Source organism: Saccostrea cucullata, unplaced genomic scaffold, assembly GCF_032062105.1.
Source record: "Saccostrea cucullata isolate Sc308-1 unplaced genomic scaffold, CSIRO_AGI_Scuc_v1 ctg1252, whole genome shotgun sequence".
In the NCBI taxonomy this organism is placed as follows: Eukaryota; Metazoa; Mollusca; class Bivalvia; order Ostreida; family Ostreidae; genus Saccostrea; species Saccostrea cuccullata.
The window spans coordinates 158,592-175,926 of NW_026925150.1; the positions used below are offsets into that span (position 1 = coordinate 158,592).

The following is a 17,335-nucleotide window of genomic DNA, read 5'->3' on the forward strand; positions in this document are numbered from 1 at the left end:
CATATCAAACCTGATCTTTATGTGTCATTTAAGATGTATGCTATTTTGAAACAATATAATTTTATGTTTTTGCCAACTTATTATATAATAGTCATAATTTAATTTAAAATATTAATGTTCAATATATCACAGTATATTCATATTGAGTCGTTTTGATTTCCTTTTGACAAGTTTTGGGTCCTTTGGGGTTCCTTTTGGTTTCTTTTGGGTCCTTTTGGGTAAATCGACACACCCATTTTAAAGCTTTCCCCGCTGAAATCAAATGAGGCAGATTTGACAATATTATTTGGTGATGGCAAAACGTCATAATATTCCACTGAAGCTAATTGCAAATGTCAACCCAAACCTGATCAAGTAAGTAAAAATGGATAAATTTGCTAAAGGGCAGAGGCTTGGATTGATCTACAACAGAGAAATATAGATCTACCCTTGATATGTGTTTATCTAATTTATTATGGAAAGTTCGATAGTATGTAACTGAGAAGAAAAAAACACATCTATCATATTCAGTCTCTACTACTAATGTACTTGGCATTTTATCTTATCAACATTAAGTTTGAAAATGCATTTGCATTAATTATTTGTCATTAAATACTGATGCCCCATACCACAATATACATATGTACATTGAAGAGTCATATGTCTAATTTATGTACATGTTTATATAGGTTCATGTATGTCTAAATGTTTTGTTTTTTTTTCCTTTCTCTGTCAACTATGTTTTAGGCCTTTCTCTTGTAAGATTGTTCTCTTTATCATGTTTATGCTCATCAGGTCCAGTACAATCACTACATTTAGCTACGTAGCTAGATTTACCTACTTAGGTATTTAAACCTACCGGTAGTAGCTTTATTTACCTACCTGATATGTTTTTAATAAAATAAAAATTAAAATAGTCGCATGAAAAAAATGTGTGGGTCACGGGGGCGGGAATGTGAGTGAATCTCACATATGAAAAAAAGGGTACTACTAAACAGAGTACGATAGAGTACTTTAGAGTACGCTAGAAAATTTGTGTATTTTGATATAATTAAATTGTTTTTTCATGTATATATAACTTGATTAAACAGTATTTTAAAATAATATTGCAACATTTGTCCCAAATATTCGAATTTTACCGATAGTTTAACAAGAAAGCACCATTCATATTTCAATGCATTAAATTTTATCAACACCCAATCTCGGTTCCTATTTTGTTTTAGACTTATTAACTTTAACTTAATTTAATTTATCAAAATTTAAATTAATTGTATTGCGTGAAATTCAATATTTTTCACATTAAAAAATAAAACATTTGAAGTTAAAATTAGATCGGGGTCGGGATAAAGTACTCTATCGTACTAGCGTACTCTGTTTAGTAGGACCGTGAAAAAAATGATATAAAAGTGCTGCGATTACCTGTAATCGTCAGTATTATAATAAAGGATTTCGTGCAATGAAGTCGACAACCCTATGTTTGCGAGTTTCCTCTGAGATAAAAGTAATAAATCAAGCCACCATTTAACACACTGAAATCCAACATATTATAACTTAGGCTTATTTCATTTATTTCATCCTTAACCCACCTCACTTTAAAACTCTTGCACAAAAATCTACAGCTTTGCACAAAAAATGTAAGACATAGTCGAGAGATTGTACAGTAATATCCAAAGATTTTGGGGAAATTTAATAGTTTCAATGTTGGCAAAATTGGCAGAAGATGTGTAATTGACCTCTGAAATGTTAATGAAATGGAGTAATTTTCCTTGAACATTTGTTGAAAGATACCATGTTATTTTTTTAATATCAACATATCTGCTCAGGAGATATTAAGTTTGTTGAGTCTATGAAAAGAAGTACATATATTTACAATTTTCTTAGCCATAAATCATCTTAAATCAGCAGCAAACTCAAAATATTAATGTTTTTTGCAATTACTAACACTGACTAATAGGCATTCTACTTTTTAAGCATTAACTCAATTGAGTTACTTTTTTGTTTACATGGTTTAGTAACTAACAAGTGAAGTAACATAAACAAGTTATTTTAGAAAATTACTTGATTCCATCATGCCCCTGACTGATAAAAGTAATGCATCTGATTCTCCAAAATAAAAAAAAAAATGAGATCACTAATGTTTAATACCTAACCTTCTTGTATATATTGTGGTGGAAAACATATTAATATAAACATAAAACTAACATATTAAATTTGTAAATAAATTCTTTTTAAAAAAGATGAACCTCTTTTCAAAGGTCACCTCTCTATAAAGGTCACTTTTGGTGGATCCTGTTGCCGTTAGATACATTGCAGTCACGTACATCGTTTATACAAATAATAAATTTAATTGTTTTAGCATCAGAGCGCTCTTTTGTGGCATTATGAGCATTATTGATAAAATTAAATAACCATTAATTTAGTTCAAAGTTCTACAAATATTCTAGTACCATGGACTCTCATGTAAATAATTGTTGGTAAATTATTTTGTTGAACTCAGTTGAAAGTGATTACATAATGTATTCTAAATTTTTCAGCTGGAAAATAAAAGCCAAAGTTATCTTCAACAATGAAAGGGAAAAGGTGAAACCTATCAGCACTGGAAAAATATGCAGGGTTACATTGGAGGATGAGTCAGGACAGATGGCTGGAATATCCTATGGCGATATTGCAGAATGCATTGCTTTAAATCTGACAAATAATGGGGTAAATTATTCAGTTTCATTTATTTTGCTTTATTTTTACTGTGCAGATATATAAAAAAAAAATTGTGTTCATTGAACAGTTGAAGACAGCTAACATTGCTTTTAACATGTATAAATCAAATAAATCAATAATATTTGTTATAAATTATTCATTGTTAGCTCACCTGAGCCGAAGGCTCAAGTGAGCTTTTCTGGTCACATTTTGTCTGTAGTCCGTCCGTCTGTCTGTCCGTCCGTCCGTCCGTTTGTCCATCTGTAAACTTTTCACATTTTTGACTTCTTCTCAAGAACTACAGGCCAATTTTGACCAAACTTAGTACAAAGCATCCTTGGGTAAAGGGGAATTTAAATTGGGAAAATGAAGGGCCAATTCCCTTAAAAAGGGGAGATAATCAAGAAAAGACAAAAATATAGTGGGTCCTTAAAAAATCTTCTTCTAAAGAACCACGGGGCCAGAAAATCTGAAACTTATGTGGAAGCATCCTTGGGAAGTGTAGATTCTAAATTGTAAAAATCATGACCCCCTGGGATAGGGTGGGGCCACAATGGGGAATCAAAGTTGTACATAGCAAAATAGAGGAAAAATCTTTGAAAATCTTCTTTTTAAGAACCACTGAGCCAGAAAAGCTGAAACTTATGTGGAAGCATACTGGGAAGTGTAGATTCTAAATTGTTCAAATCATGATCCCCAGGGATTGGGTTGGGCCACTATGGGAATCAAACTTTTACCATGTTTACATAGAAATATATAAGAAAAATCTTTAAAAATCCTTTTCCTAAAAACCACTGGGCCAGAAAAGCTGAAACTTATGTTGAAGCATCCTGGGGTAGTGTAGATTCTTTATTGTTCAAATCATTATCCCCGGGGGTTGGGCGGGGCCATAATGAGGAATCAAACTTTTACATGAAAATATATAGGAAAAATCTTCTTCACAAGAACCACTGGGCTAGAAAAGCAGAAACTTTTGTGGAAGCATCCTGGGACAGTGTAGATTCTAATTTGTTCTAAACATGTCACCCCCTGGGGTAGGGTGGGACCACAATGGGGAATCAAAGTTTTACAATGTTGAATCAAATTAAAGCATCCTATGGTAGTGTAGATTTCAAATTGTTTAAATTATGAGCAGTTGGGTAGGGTTGGGTCACAATATGTATAACAAGGGGGAAATCTGGTAAAGAACGGTATGTTCAAAGCTTCTCAGGTGAGCGATGTGGCCTATGGGCCTCTTGTTTTTTGTTTCTTATCTTGGTGATTAAGGAGAGGTTACACCAAAACAAGCTGTTCTGATCAAAATTTGTCTATTGTCAGCGAAGTTGTTGTCATTGTCAGCATAAACTTTTCATCTTCACAAGAACGGTGATTCTGAACCACTGGGCTAATTCAACCAAACTTGCAACAAAGTATCCTTGGGTAAAGGGAATTCTAGTTTGTTCAAATGAAGGGCCACACCTGCTTCCAAGGTTGTACAAGTAATCTAAATTCATGTAAAAGACAGATGATATGTTCATCAATGATAATATATAATTTTCTCCAAGATTTTGTCATTGATTTACTAAGTACTACTTTAACATGTTTACTCACCAAAATTAGAGGTATCTTACCATTCATTTATGGAAGATACCAGAGGATGTTGTTGCCTAATCCTTTAAGGAAAATACTTAATTTGCCAATATCACATTTTTTGGTGTTTTGAGTCTTTTAAGACATTAAGATTGATTGATTGATAATTACTGTTTAACGCCGAGTCTGTAATATCTCGGCCATATTTTGGCATTTAAGACAATAAGAAACCTGTTAATAAGTCAAAAAGTAATTAGAATTTTTAATATGTTTCATACATTTTAAAGATTTACAAAATAGATATCTGAGGAACGTATTGGACCATCCTGAACAAGATATATAATAGTTTCAGCTAAAACTAGGAAAGTAATAACATCCTTCGACCCGTTAAATATATAAGTTGGAAACAAGATAAATGCTGTTTCTGCATTTTCATTGACATTAAATTTCCTGCAGAAGCCAAATTGAAATTGTAATTATAAGCAAGGAACCAAAATGGACAATTGGATAATTACGAACCGATTGAACCAAACAAGTGATATCAGGTTCACGTATCGTGAATTGAACCCTGGAAAAATAAAGCATGGTATACCGTCAAACGGTTTATTGTTGCAGTCTTATTATGAATAATAAATACTGAAATGTAGTACTTAGAAAATCCACCATGTACATGAAAAGGCAATAATATCTTTAGAACGTAGTCTTTTATATTTTAGGAATATATCATAACAGGAGCAAACATTCGAAAAGCCCACTCTTCAAACAATGTCGGTCATAAATACGAGCTTCACTTCATCCAGAACAGAACTGAATTTGAAGAAGTATGTAGTGGAAAACTCTTCCGGCTTGATGATGAAGCAATTAGTCGTTGCAAGAGGGAAGACTGTAAATCTGGAAAAAGCAGTGCTGAAGGTGGAAGTGGAGGCATTAATTTTAAACCCACACAACTGGCAGAGGTTGTTGCATCTAAGGATTTACTGGATTCAAAAAAATTTGGTAAGGTTTTGAAATTTATGCATATGTAACTGGACTTTTAGTCAAAGACCAGAAGAGCTTAAGCTCTGGTAAAGTGTTTAATTTCTGACTGTCTTTAGCTCACTTCAACAAAGTTAGGTTTTGCTCATGCTATAGATGGTTTTATCTTTGACAAATTTTTCCTAGGAGTTATTTTCCGTAGCCGCCATCTTGTAGGGCAAAGCAGTGAATTTTCCTCTTTGAGCAAACAATTTTAATCATGCATGCCAGAAATATATGGAGGGAAATATTTACAGTCTCAAATTTATGAATTAACAGAGGCTTTAAAAAATGTATTTCCATATGAAAAATAGTGGTCACACTATTCACAATAACACCAGTGAATAGATTAAATATAGTGTTAGCTTTACCTCAGTAATCAGTATAACAAATTGAACTTAGTCATGTTGGTATGAGTTGCCCTACAACCTGGCAGCCATGGGGAATAAATCTTGCTTAAATTAGCTCAATGAAAAACCATCTTTGCGTTAGAATTCTGGGAGATGTTCTTTTACTTGTCTCTTAGACCTAAACCCCGCTATTAACGTTTGATAGGCTGTAAATGGCAAGGTTCTCCATAAGGGTTTTTTTCCATGGCGGCCCGCCCTGGTTAGATTTATGTGTGCCATGGTTAAAAGAGCTGCACCATATGCACCATGGTTAAAATCAGCAGCCACCATGATCAAATTTTATTGCATTTGAGTCCTGAACAACTAATTTTTTAATGACTTGAGTAGTTCATTGTGTTTATACTACGACTGCCATGAACCTGGCATGCCTCGAAGGCAAGCTGACTGTGCTAAACAAACACGTCGTTAATCAGCGACTCATATGATGGAGTGAATCAGCTGATCAATATTTTTGAGAGTTTATTATCATGATTACACATCTACACATGTATTGTAAATAATTTTGGGGAATTTAACATGTTCACTACATGATTAGATATATATCTGGTATATAAAAGATAACACATAACGACTTATGTCTTTTCCCCTTATCTGATTGGTTAATTGTAATTTAATACAGTTTAAATTAATATCTAACCAATCATATAAAGCGAAACAGAAAAGCAACTCAAAACCTCCAAAGTTGCCAATTGCGAAAATTTTATGCATCCAATTAATAAATCGTCTGTATGCGGCATATCAAACATCAATGGAGGGGTTAGGTTAAATAGTTTTGAAGAAGAACATCTCCCTGACAGAGTGCTTGCAAAAATATGATAGGTAACACTGTTATTACCTTGGAAATCTGTTTCAAAGTGGGGAACCCCGCGTTTTTTTTTACAACTTTTGTTTCTTGTGTATTTTCATTATACCGAATAAGAACATTCTTTAAACGTGAGTAAAAGTAAAATCTGCTTGCATATATAACAACATATAGATGTTTTTGACGGGGAAATTTTATATTTTTGAGGAATTATACACTCTTACATTGTTTTTAGCTCACCTCGACAAAGTCAAGATGAGCTTATGCAATACACCTGGTGTTGGCGTCGATGTCTCTGTCGGCATCCCAGGTTCAAGTTTTCGGATCTAGTTCATTCCCTAGTAACTATAAGCCCTTCCTGAACCAAACTTGCATTGATGATGCATGTAGGGATGGACACTACCAGACTTGCTTTGGATGCTGGATCTGACCTACTTTTTCCAGATAATTGACCAGATTAAAGTTTTTGGAGCTGGTCCATTCCCCAAGAAACTATAAGCTCTACCCGGACCAAACTTGCATGGATGATGCATCTAGGGATGGACACTTCCAGACTTGCTTCGGTTGCTGGATCTGACCTACATTTTCATTCCCAAGTAACTATAAGCCCTACCTGAACCAAACTTGCATGGATGATGCATCTAGGGATGGACACTACCAGACATGCTTCGGATGCTGGATCTGACCTTTATTTTCTAAAAAAGAGACCAGGTTAAAGTTATTGAACAGATCAATCCCAGTGAACCTCCTAGTCCTAGATATGCAATATTAACAAAGTTATGAATATTTGTTTACACTAAATATGTTTTTCATGCTAGACGTTTAGAAATATGTATAAGCCACATAAGGGGTTAAACCGAACCTGCAAGAATATTATTGTCAGGATAAATACTAACTTAAGAAAATATGATGTGAGATTTGCATTACTCACACTGATAACATTCGCCGCGGTGAGCTTCGTAATCTTTGACTACCTATGTTTTTAATTAAAAGGGTGGGGTGGAAGGGGGAGTATTATCCATACTTCAGGTGCCTGTGTTTTAATTTGCATAAAATCCACCTTTCTAAATGCTTGTATTTCAATTTTTGATAAGGTTATTCCGCCTTCCTATGATGTCATAGGTTTTTAGCTCACCTGAGCCAAAAGCTCAAGTGAGCTTTTTTGATCAAAATTTGTCCAACGTCTGTCGATGTTGTCGTTGTTGTTGTGGTCGTCGTCATAAACTTTTCACATTTTCATCTTCTTCTCAAGAACCACTGGGCTAAATTCAACCACACTTGGCACAAATTATCCTTGGGTGAAGGGGTTTCAGGTTTGTTCAAATGAAGTGCCACGCCCTTTTCCAAAGGGAGATAATCATGAATTTGTTAAAAATTAATGGCATTTTTAAAAAATCTTCTCCAGAACCGCTGGGCCAGGAAAGATGAAACTCATATAGAATTATCCTCAGGAAGTGTAGATTCAAGTTTGCTCAAATCATGACCCCCTAGGCTAGGGTGGGGCGGAAATGGCCGACCCAAATTTTACATAGGAATATATAGGAAAAATCTTCTTCTCCAGAGCCACTGGGCCAGGAAAGGTGAAACTAATCATCCTCAGGTATTGTAGATTCAAGTTTGTTCAAATCATGACCCCCCGGGCAAGGGTGGGACCAAAATGGCTGACCCAAGTTTCACAAAGGAATATATTAGAAAAATCTTTAAAAATTTTCTTCTCAAGAACCACTAGGACAGGAAAGATGAAACTCATGTGGAATCATCCTCAGGTAGTGTAGATTAAATTTATACCCAATAGAACACTATCTTTTGGAAGAATGCTTTACAATAGGTGTAATGATGAATATTGTTAAATTAAAGAATTTAAAAAACAGTGAAAAATGCATATTTTCTTTATTGAATCAATTATTCAGTCTTTATAAATTACAATTATTCTTATAAAATTTATGTCGACAAGGGCAATAACTTCTTCTAGGGTCTCTTCATTCAGGCATTCAAACTAATTTAATTTTCAGGAAAATATGAAAGTGTTTATAAAATACTGCAAATTTCTTACTTCTCTTACTTTTTCTTACTTTTATTCTTTTCCCTTTATCACAAATGGGATCTTCAACGTTAAATTCCGAGAATAATAATTAGTGAATAGACTGTTGTTGAATAGATTTTACAAAGATTTCAGCACTGTAAAAATAGATGTTAGTGATTTTCTTTTGCAATGTAATGCTGCTCACGAAATTATGCCATAATTAATTCCATGCATAGTGTATATTTATGATTCTACAGTATCCAATTCTTCTCTTTATTTCTAGTCCTATAGGATTGTTTTTAATTAAGGTCTTCCGTTTCCAACGGAAGACCTTCTACTGATTCTGAAGATTAAGATTATTCTTATTATTCTTTTTTTTGTTTTCTTCCTAGACGCCAACTTTGAGGCCTCATATCTCACTCATTTCTCAATGGATTTTGCTCAAATTTTCAGACATTATAGACGGTAATAAACTCTTTCAGAATGCTGTCTAAAATTTCAAAAATTCACTTCCGGTTTTGAGTTAATTCCCTTTAAACGAAAAATTATAGGCTTTCATTTCCAGACAAAGGCTCAGAGACCACTAGAGCTGGAGCAGAAATTTTACTGGTTTTAGATAACAGAGGGATTGAAGTTGTGCACATCGGTTTTTGTTTTTCGATTTCTGTATTCAAAATGGCACTATATAGGGGTCAAAAAATAGAACGCATAAAAGAGCGAAAATTTACACATATTTTCCTTTTTATCTTGAAAACTAAAAATATTTTGTTAAGACATGTTGAACAAAAGTTGTGCATAATTGCAAGGGCTTTCATATAATACTATTCAAAAGGGGCTGGCCCCTATGATTAAGGATTTAGGGAGCTTGAAAGTTTTTGCTTTATAACTCAAAAACGGTAAATATTTCGATCTGGATTATACGAACAAAATTGTTCTTTGACACCTTTTTGATCTGATGAGAATGTTTATTTGTTCGAATATACCGGGGATATTGCGTAACACGAAGTAGAAAGCAGGCCAGGTAAACAGATAGCGTTTTTCAATCGGAAAGAAAATCAGACCTCTTCGTGTGTATAATTTACACAAACTTCCTATCAATAATATACCCTATGGTATTTAATGTTAAATTTCTACTAAAAAGTCTTTATATATGCTTTACGGTTCATTATTAAATTATTTATATAACAATTAGTTTTTCTTTTTTATGTATTATTAATTAGTTTTATAGTGAACACGTCTTCATCGGAATATATTAAATCTATCTTTCTACGTTAAATATAATTATAAGTAATTTTAAGCTTTATTAATCGAATAATTCATGATCATTTAGTTGATCTCCACGTTCGCCAGCCTAGATGTTTGTAACAGTTGCGTAATCAAACGCGCCAATCCCACGCTCCGATCGGGGTCACTTGTGTACCAGCCACCTGTTGTCGTAAACAAAGCAAGTGTCTGTGATCGTGTTTAAAATCCATTGTGTACAAAGACCTATCAATTAATAGAAAATTGTGTTTTTAATTAATCGAATCAATAAGAATACGTCACCGATCTTACATTAAATCGCAATTCCTAAAACTGGTGCATAAAATCATTTTGAATTTTGATAACTTTCTTTGGCCTGTTCACGCAAAATTATTTCTCTATTCCGTGTTAATGTATTTTATCAAAATTGTAATTGAAAAGGGGCTTCGGCAAATAATTATAATTAGTGAAGGAAGTCTTGAGATAGGTAATGTACTATATGTACGTTTTATTTTTACCATCACTCTTTTGTTTCTCCATTATTTTTTTAACGTGCGTGGTCACAGAGAGCCGCAGGCATGTCGAATGTTAAAAACATCGTGTACTCCAACAGTGGAAATTGGCTTTGAAATCACGTCGCCTTTTTCATATTACTGAATGACGGGTATTTTTTTTTTAGGTTTATAAATCCGTACAATTTAAACGCGTAAAATTTAACATAATTTATAAAACGGCTCGTATAATTTTTTACACGGTATGTGTAAAAGTAATGCTTATTGCTACTAAGCTCACTCCATGGAGGTTATATAATTAGTATACTGTTAGTATTTTGAACACTTTTAAGCCAATCATCAATTGGGATCATACAGGTAAATCTCAATTAACTTGTATATAAATTAAACAAACATTATCAATTAATTTATAAGTTAGACCTACATGGTTACTCTTTTTTAGTTTTTTTTAGAGACGCATAACTTCTGATAATGACTTAATAATTACAGCTCTTCCAATTAAATGTATACCCGTGTTTTCAATCTTGGACATTTTCTTCTGCTTCATATGCTTTGAATAAAACTTCGACCTCTTAATACGCTGTACTTAATTAAATACTTTCACTTCAATTATGTTAGTTTGAGTTGTCTCTCTTTGTTTTCGGTAAATATACCAGACATGCACGTGTGCCTAGCTATGTTTATAAAAAAAACATGAATCAAAGAAGGGCACATTGCTCATGTATATAAAGGTTATTTTTAAAAAATTATACCATGCGCGGATCTAGAGGGGGGGTCGGGGGTCAGGACCCCCCCTTGGAATTTACCAGGTTAAAAATGTACATACTTAAACAAGGAAAAAATTACCATGGACCCCCTTGGAAAACGCAGACCCCCCTGGACTATATGTGTAAAATGGGTATGAAAAGTTAAAGATTTGAGGCAAAAGAAGAAAAGAAGTCACTACCCCCCCCCCCACCCCTCACCCCACCCCCTAAAAAATACGTAGTGTGTTTAACACTACACTTAGGTAATACGTTTTTTTTTTTTTTTTTTTTTGCTTGTCAAGAAATTTCCGGGATATGATTTTTTTTTGACTGAGGTGGACCCCCCCTGGAAAAAATTTCTGGATCTGCGCCTGTATACAATTCATTATGTAATTTGTTTGCATTGTTTATATTGTTATATCAAATTAACATGTGTTTAATAACTCTCTCACTCTCTCTTTCTCTCTCTCTCTTACAAGTTACATAGGGTTTTTGGACACGTTATTTGTACACGTAAATGCATTCAATGTGATCTGGAATTTTACGTCTGATGTTTTGAATTTTTACGGACATATTCAATTCGTAAAAGATCACCGTATAAAAATTTAAATCACCTTTTTTGACCCAAATTCGTAAAAATATACAGCAGTAAAAATTACCCATTATATGGTATTTTATTTCACTCTATCTCATAGTTTGTTTTAATCAATAGTATTTGCTTTTTACACTTTATTAATTTCAAGTTTTATGCCTGATGAAATCAGGTGCTTTGATCCTTTTCATGCCAGCACCTACCCCGACACAAGACCTTGATTTATCCGGTCTCATCCATAGGATCGGTCTCCACGCATCATTTCACAAGTCTCCAAATTTCAAATAAAACATTCTCATTGAAACTTTGATGCTTCCACATGTAAATGGCCGGTCATGTTTTGTTTGTCATGTACGTCTTCCATTTTCCGTCTGTCCGGCCATCCTTAAAAAAATGTTTGTTTGGAATTGCCGCCTGAAGGGTTTCAGACACAGGAGGGAGGGTGGGAAATTATTTTATTTTTTATAAATTGAAGATAAACTTTTAATTTTTGATAAAAATCTCAGTAAACAGTAAAAACATTTTTTCTGACTTAAAAAAAAGCATCTACCATCAACAAAAAACCTAATTTTACATAGATCTGAGACTATATTTCAGTGTTTTGTATGGTGCATGTGATACATGTAATGGGCAAAAAAATTGATTAAATAAAAAAAAATCTTCTTACTTTTGGTCAATAAAATTTTATCAGGAGGGGGGTATTTAAGTGAGGCGGGAGGCAATTCCAAACAAACTATAATTTTATTTTGGCCTACCCTCTTCCCCGCTTTGCGTTTACCTCAGTTTAAAGCTCAATTTCAAAGAAACTATTCAATTTTTTTTTATATTAAACGTCCTATGCTGATAAACATTGATGAGAGCTATTTTCCTGCATCAACATATTTTAACCTTGACCTTTCCTTTGAACTTAATATCACCTTTTATGAATTCTGTCTAAAGAGACCATTCAAGATAGTATCATCAAACTTCATGTGCCGATATGTACTGATATGTGCTGATACATACTGTAGGCTAGCTACACGTTTGTAACTGCATAAACATTTTGTTTTACCTTTCCTTTGACCTTAACCTAACTTTTCTCAGGTTAGTGTTTAACTCAGAAACATACCATTCAAGACTATAAGTATTCTTTTACTTCTTTTTTACTTTGACCTCTTTTTTTTGACTTTGACCTCTCCTTTCACCTTGATCTTACCTTACCTAATTCATTGAGTATTAAGCTCAGTTTTGAAGAAAGCATTTATATTTTTACTCAGCTTCATATGCTGATACACTGTACACACTTATGAGAGCTATCCAAACCTTAGTGTATAACAGATGCTCTAACTACTGTGCCAAACGGGCGACCTTTAGTTTTGAAGAATCCATTCAAGACATTTTTATCAAACTTTAGTATACTGATACAGTTTGATCTTGCACTTTCCTGTGACCTTGACCTCACTTGTCTTTAATTTGCAATTTGCATAGTATTAAAGAAACCATTTGAGATATTTTATTGTAAGCTTATGCCTATATGCATTATCTGAACGGAATTTCCATTTTTAAGATTTCAATTTTTAAGAATCTATTCAAGATATTCTCAACAAACGTCATACACTCGTATTTCTAAATAAATCATCATGTAAATCATAGTTTTGAACCTAATAAATTCTTTCGATTCGATATATGCTCAATAAAAATTTGACTGAACATATCCAGTCTTTTGGACGAGTCATTGTTACTGACAGAGAAACTTTAAATTCTCAACCGTATTTGTACCAGTGAAACATTGCTCATATAATGCAGGGTGGGGCATGACCTTGTCTCAAGTTCTAGATCACTTAAGATAAGATGTTTTGGTTGGATATGAACTAAAAGAATATCTAAAAAAAACATACGTGAACTTTTCCACTCGGTAACACGCAGAGTATGTATTTTTATAACAGAGTTTGTCTTTGCTTGTTGCAAGGTCATTTAGAAAGTTCAAGGTCATGCACATAACATTCTTTTACAGTCTTTTTCCTGGCGAAACATTGTAAGTTGCTTCCTCAACAAGCCTTTGGGTTGCTTACTTAAATAATTTTAGAATGGTTTGACCTAGACTCAAGGTTACGTCTTCCCTTCCGTAGCTCCAACGGAAGACCTATTCGTTGCTTTGCAACGAGCTCGGCTCTAGTTTTCTCTAAGTTAATGGTCCTTTTGGATAAATCGAGGCACTGGCACCTATTGGCACATAGGACATCTGTTTATATAGCCCTATCCAAAGGACCTTTAATTTCTCAATGGAATGTTCAGAAGAACTAAATATTTTAACTGATTTTAAAATTTTTTGTACTTCAGATATTTTAGCCATTCTGCAAAAGACCGAAAAATGTGAGCCAATGTACGCCAATGTTAACACTCAAATCATCGAGAAGAGCAACAAATTTTACAGAAAGAAGGTGACGATACTGGATGAGACAGAAGAGGTTATCTTGAGTCTGGCTTCTGAAAAGAAGCAAAATGTAAGATATTAAATATTTTTTGTTTTGTCAATGAACAGTCACAATTTTTGTCTCAATTTGCTGTACAAAATTTGATACATATTTTAGAAGTTTTGGGTGCAGATTTCTTACAACAAAAAAACAATAAGGCCCACTGTAACCAAATTTGCATTGATAATGCATTCAAGAGGAATCTGAGGATGAATACAGTAAAACTCAGTTATAGCAAAGTTCTCGGGAACTGTGGATTTAATTCGCTATATGTGTAATTCGTTATATCCATATATAACGAATTTTGTATAACTTTAACTTATATAGCAAATTTGCAATATGCACAATTTCCTTCAAGAATTTCTACCAAATATATACTAGGGAAGCAATTATTACGAAATATACTTGAAATAAGTAAGGTTTTATTATAGATAGAATTTTATATACAAATACCTAGTGAAAATAGAATAAGACTAAGTTCAAAGTATAAAATTTTGAGATCTTGGAAAATTCGTTATAAAAGATGTAAATTACATTATTTTTAATGTCTACGGGACTCAAAATCAGGCGCTGTATCCTTAAATTTGCTATATCAGAGTTTGTTATAACTGTAATATTTTATAAAGAATTGTTAAGAATTTTGCCAGGGACCCTGAAAAACTTTGATATATCCATGAATTCACTATATCCGTGTTCTTACTAAACGAGTTTTACTGTACTCTCAGACTTTCTGGATGAGACTGAGACAGTCGGCTGAGTGACAAAGTTTTTGGATAAGTCAGTTCCCAAGAACATGTATCATGACCAACATTGCTTAATGTTTTCACAGATGTGTTTCCTGTGACAAAATGTTTCCAAATATATGTTGATTTGTGAATCTGAACCAATGAAAGTTTTAAAAGCATGCCTTTCTCATCAATTGTCTGTGTGTCTATCTGTCCATCTATTAACTTTTAAAGGATGAGGTGACGTTAACTGTTATCTGGGGCCCCTTTTTCTATGAGGAATTATCTTTAATCTACAGCAATGTTGGTTGTTTTCAAACATGAGTGAATAAATACAATGCCTTTTGATTAGTTTCAATAGTTCAAACATATTTGAAATATAAAGAATACTGCATTATCTTCGATTTTTTAGACCCTATCACAGCTACTTTTTGCCAGGTTTGTGAGAATTTGTTCTTTTATGGCAAGAGAATGGGCGGGTCTTAGTACAATAGAGGGATATGCGTGTCCGAGAAGACCTTATATGGCTATTAATATTATTCCGCACATAGTCATTGTCCAATCCGATGACAGAACAACAAAACATGCTGGTTTACTACGTTTACATTTTATCAAAGACACGTGGGTTAGGTCAATTTACCTGTTATCTTTTTCTACATTTTAAACTTTTATAATGGTCAGTCAAGACTGTTTATACTTAATAATACGCATGGATTTTCAGCATTTACGTTTTTTAGGACAAAAAATGCACATGAAACTTGTATTCACTGATAACCGGGAATACGCGTAGACCTAGCGAATTGCTCACCAAACACGCTACAAAACCTTTAAACTAATGTATATTATTTATCAATTGTTTGTAAATGTATATAAATTTTACTGCCATCTCGGCTCGAAATTGTACATAATCATGTAGATCCATGTCTATAATCTGCAGCTCAAATGCATAAAAAATTTCTAAAAGCAGTAAAATTCCAAGCATGTTTCCATAGTATTTTTGTAGTTCTCACTCGTAACAAATTTCATTCAGCTGATTGGTCAGTTAGAAAATATCGCCAGTGCTTTGATTAGCATATGAATTCATTCTTACGTCAGAAAATCTAGTTCCGTCGATCTGTTCTTAATGGGAAAGACTGGCTAGATTTAAAAAAAAAATAGCATGTGAGCGCAGATAGGTAAAATTTCTCCTTTTGCATATAAGTAGATATCAATAAAATACAGTGACCAGCCAAAGGAGAAAATTGTACCTACAGTCGTTTGGCCAGTTCCGGATTTTGGCCAGTTCCAAATAATTAGTAATGTAAGGACTGATAATTAATAAATTCAACGGTGTAAAAATAAATTGTTTCTATGGTAAGAAGGCTTATTTATAAGTGTTTGAATTATGCGAAGTTTTGATTTTTTACCCTCTGTTTGGTTTCGTTATCCTACTCGAAACAGTCGACATACTTTTACAACGCAACAAACGTGAATCACTGCGACGCGCAAGTCTCAAGAAAAACCTCTGTAGATTTATAAATTTTTCACATAAAACCACGTTCTTGGTTTCAAAAGTAAGTTTGATATGTACTCTAACATGTACTATAAACTTGTCAGTAATAAATATTTAGAACACTGGAAGATATCGAAATATTTTTGTCTTCTTATTTTACCAGTTCTGAATACCCATTTTAAACACTTTTATAAATTCACTCTTCGTTGTTTTCTTCATTGTAAGCCTGATTTATTATATCCCGGCTTGTAAAACAGGAAGAAGGGGGTATATAGTAAAGGAATGTTTGTCCATCCACCCGTCTTTATGTCTGTCTGTGCGTCTAGCTGTACGTCTGTCCGTCTGATATGCTCTAGGATATCCATTTCTTATCCACAACCTCTCTTCTACCACTGAATGAAGTTTAATGAAGCTTCACAGAATTTAATGAGTCTTCACAACATCTTTGTTTAACAGTGCCAAAGTAAAACTATTTTATTTTTTGGATCAGGCACATAATTTGGGCTCCCTGAGAAAAACATAGATACCGCTACTCTTTCCGTTTTTTCCTGATTATGACAACGAGCACACAGCGGGTGTGACCGGTTGGCAGGGGATGCTCACTCCTCCATGGCACCTGATCCCACCTCTGATGTTTCGGAGGTCCGTGTTTGCTCTGCTCTTATTTTGTATAATTGTTTGATGGACGTTGAGATTGAGTACTGTTCGTTATTTCCATATCCTTCTTTGTAATTGAAAGGTTTATCCATCTCTAATCCGCAATTCCTCCTATAACACTGAATAAGATTTAATGATACTTTCACAGAATCTTGATTACATTGTGACATAATGAACTTTTATTTTACTTTTTGATCTGACACTAATTTCGGGTCTCCCAGAGCAAAACATGGAATTTGTTTAAATAATCATAAAGAAGGTGTGGGGTATCGTTAAAATGAGCTCAGTGCCCACAGTACCTCTAGTTTCTCTTCAACCTTTGGAAATACAAATGATTTATTGGTAAGAAATTAATTTAACTTTTCTTAGGCATGCCAATGGAAAACATCTGGGACGTATATTTTTTAATTTAGGGTTGAATTGAA

General features: G+C 33.6%; 1 protein-coding gene across 1 annotated transcript; it reads left to right on the top strand.

Annotated features, from left to right (window-relative positions):
• Positions 1-231: 231 nt before the first annotated feature.
• Positions 232-14,797, top strand: LOC134268198 (uncharacterized). Its single transcript, XM_062750388.1, has 5 exons — positions 232-354; positions 2,514-2,682; positions 4,959-5,238; positions 13,903-14,066; positions 14,762-14,797. The coding sequence occupies exons 1-5, from the start codon at positions 293-295 to the stop codon at positions 14,795-14,797; spliced, it is 711 nt and encodes a 236-aa protein (XP_062606372.1). The 5' UTR covers positions 232-292.
• Positions 14,798-17,335: the final 2,538 nt, after the last annotated feature.

Bases quoted from the DNA above. Each gene is read 5' to 3' on its own strand.
- LOC134268198 (XM_062750388.1), top strand. From the start codon at position 293: ATGGCAAAACGTCATAATATTCCACTGAAGCTAATTGCAAATGTCAAC. The intron at 2,683-4,958 runs GTAAATTATTCA...TTTATATTTTAG, and splicing joins TAAATCTGACAAATAATGGG to GAATATATCATAACAGGAGC. The intron at 5,239-13,902 runs GTAAGGTTTTGA...TTTGTACTTCAG, and splicing joins ACTGGATTCAAAAAAATTTG to ATATTTTAGCCATTCTGCAA.